Source organism: Rana temporaria, chromosome 1, assembly GCF_905171775.1.
Source record: "Rana temporaria chromosome 1, aRanTem1.1, whole genome shotgun sequence".
In the NCBI taxonomy this organism is placed as follows: Eukaryota; Metazoa; Chordata; class Amphibia; order Anura; family Ranidae; genus Rana; species Rana temporaria.
This window is the reverse complement of record NC_053489.1, coordinates 688,385,856-688,388,861: the sequence shown is the minus strand read 5'-3', so window position 1 is coordinate 688,388,861 and position 3,006 is coordinate 688,385,856. Positions and strand designations below refer to the sequence as shown.

The 3,006-nt window shown below is 49.7% G+C and overlaps 1 protein-coding gene across 1 annotated transcript; it reads right to left on the bottom strand.

The window, feature by feature from the left end:
* Positions 1–328: 328 nt before the first annotated feature.
* Positions 329–2,795, bottom strand: LOC120924735 (E3 ubiquitin/ISG15 ligase TRIM25-like). Its single transcript, XM_040335748.1, has one exon. It carries the CDS (start codon positions 2,758–2,760, stop codon positions 808–810), a length of 1,953 nt encoding a protein of 650 aa, XP_040191682.1. The 5' UTR covers positions 2,761–2,795; the 3' UTR covers positions 329–807.
* Between the last annotated feature and the right edge of the window lie 211 nt (positions 2,796–3,006).

Genomic DNA, 3,006 nt, shown 5'->3' with positions numbered 1-3,006 from the left:
AAGCGACGCAGTGCCGAATCGCTAAAAATGGCCTGGTCAGGAAGGGGGTAAAATCTTCCGGGGCTGAAGTGGTTAAAGTGTGTGTCTAGACAAATCCTATTGTTCTAGATTTGGATGGAGTGGGGGAGGATTAGAACCCCTGTCAGGTTTTTACTGCCATCCGGGACTCCATTAGAGAGATTTCTCCTCACTTCCTGTCCTGGTGACAACGTTTTATCAGACAGGAAATGAAGGAAAATCTACACCAGGGACACAGACAGAAATAAAGACCTGACAGGGGTTCTAATCCTTCCCCTACTCTACTAAAGAAAAGGATTTTTATTTCTGTCTGTGTTGCTGTTGGAGAGTTCCCCTCACTTCCTGTCTGGTGAAATGTTGTCATCAGGACAGGAAGTGAGGGGGAATCTCTATAAAGGAGCCCCAGATAGCAGGAAATAAATCTGACAGAGGTTCTAATCCTCCCCCACTCCATCCAAAGCTAAGAACCCTTTCTTCTATAGATACACAGTGATGGTGGAGACCCCAGGGCCGTCCTCCTGATCCTGGCTACACTATGTAGTGTGTCACTGACCCAGAACAAGCATGCAGCCAGTGAAGGCTGAACAATCTGCCCTCCTGCATGCTTGTTCCTGGTCAGTGACACACTAGGTAGTGAAGTGAGGTTTAGGATGAAGATGACGGCCCCGGAACCTGCAGCTTTATAAATAAATCAGTCATGTTTCCTGTCCTCTGCTTCCTCCTATTGGATGAGTATTGCACCAATCACCAATCAGATAATCCCCCTTGTGATGTCTCCGGGCAGATCTCTCACTTCTGATTCCCCCCACATATCTTTATACAACCTCCACATTCCCCTACCCATACCCCAGCATGGAGGGGCTCAGTGAAGGTGGTGGTGGTGAAGGTGTGGAGATGTCGGATCGGGTCACACAGATCATAAAAGGAGATCCGCCCGGCCTCATAATCCAGATCTATCCTGACTCTCTCACTGGAGACACCGCCGGGTAATGGGATCTTATTACTGTCATGTGTCACTGAGTACATATTACCCCACAACCCCCTCTCCAATCCCCAGGACTTCTTATTATATCCAATCCGTGACTGATCTCCTCTCCTGTCTATACTGGGGTAACACATCCCGACTCTACAGACCACCGACCCCCCGACATCCACTTCCCAGTAATGTCTCCCTGAGGAGAACCTCTGACTGCTCATCACCTGACAATCCTGAAATCTCTCTGGTGTTTCTGGGCGATTCTGATATGATAATGACCAGGTTGCAGTTTTCCTGTCATCTGATATATGGAGATTATTAGCAGCTGTCCTCACATCCAGTAATATGTCTGTAACCCCCGACACCCCCGATGTTTGCTGTACAGCCCCAATATTTGGTCCTCCAGCCTGGAGGTGTGAGTGTTGTATGGTGGGGGAGGGTTTGGGGTGTGGTCTGGATGGTTGTATGGTGGGGGAGGGTTGGGGGTGTGGCCTGGATGGTTGTATAGTGGGGGAGGGTTGGGTGTGTGGCCTGGATGGTTGTATGGTGGTGGAGGGTTGGGGGTGTGGCCTGGATGGTTGTATGGTGGGGGAGGGTTGGGGGTGTGGCCTGGATGGTTGTATGGTGGGAGAGGGTTGGGGGTGTGGTCTGGATGGTTCAGCATTGGTGTGACCTTTGCCCCCTGTAGTAGAGTGTGGATAGACATGTGTGCCTGTACATTTCTCTACATTTCCCCCAGACATGATATCAGATAAACCTGTGTGTAATGTGTGTGAGATCCCCGCCACATCCAGATCCCCTCCATCATGGAGGAGATTATCACGTCTCTCTCTGTCCTCCTCATCATCCTCAGTATCACACAAGTCACCTGTGTCTGATTCCTGGAGGACAGTCAGTGGATCCGTCATGTTACACAGCTCCTCAATGTCCACCATCTTCCTGGACAGCTCCTCCTTCTTTATTTCCAGATCCTGGAGCAGATCATTGATTAACACGGAGATCCGCTCTGCCTGCCCGGAGATGTCCCTCAGGACTCTCTTCTCCAGGTCTTCCAGACGTCTCCTGAGGTCTCTGAACAGGACAGTGACTCTCTCTGTTTCATCATCTGCTTTTCCTTGTACTTTCCTCCTGTGCTCCTCCAGACTCTGGACTCTTTTCTCCATCTCTTCTCTCTCTGTCATCAGTTTCTGCAGAACATTCCTCAGTTTCTTCTTCTTCATCTCAGACGCCTCGTCCAATGATTGCCTCTTATGGTTGATGTGATCTCCAATCAGACAACAAGACACACAGATACAGGAGGAGTCCTCAGTGCAATAATACTCCAGGATCTTCTTATGGACGGAGCATTTCCTGTTCTCCAGGGAAGTGGTGGGGGGGTCACATAAGACGTGTTCTGGTGACTTGCTGTGGACTCTCAGGTGATTGTCACACAGAGAAGCTTCACAATGCAGACAGGATATGACAGCAGGTACAGGAGTGTGAATACAGTAAGTACAGAAGACCCCGGACTCCTCCTGATCTGGATGGGTGGACAGGAAATTCTCCACTATGTTACGTAGTGTTATGTTCCTGTGCACTGCAGGCCGATCCTGGAACTCTTCTCTACATTCAGGACAGGAATAACCTCCAGACCCCTCCTGTGTATCCCACACACGACCAATACAGTCCCGGCAAAAGTTGTGACCACATTTCAGGGTCACAGGATCTGTATAAATGTTCAGACAGACGGAACATTCCAGCTCCTTCCTCAGATCAGCAGACGCCATCGCTGAGAGCAGAAGAAAGAAATGAAACTAAAGTCTCCGACACTCATTAACCAGTTCTGTACACTCCTACACAGGGAGGGGCTGAGACTGAGACACGTAGTCATAGGAATCCTCCTACACAGGGAGGGGCTGAGACTGAGACACGTAGTCATAGGAATCCTTATACACAGGAATACAGATAATACATGGGAGGGGCTGAGACTGAGACACGGAGTCATAGGAATCCTCCTACACAGGGAGGGGCTG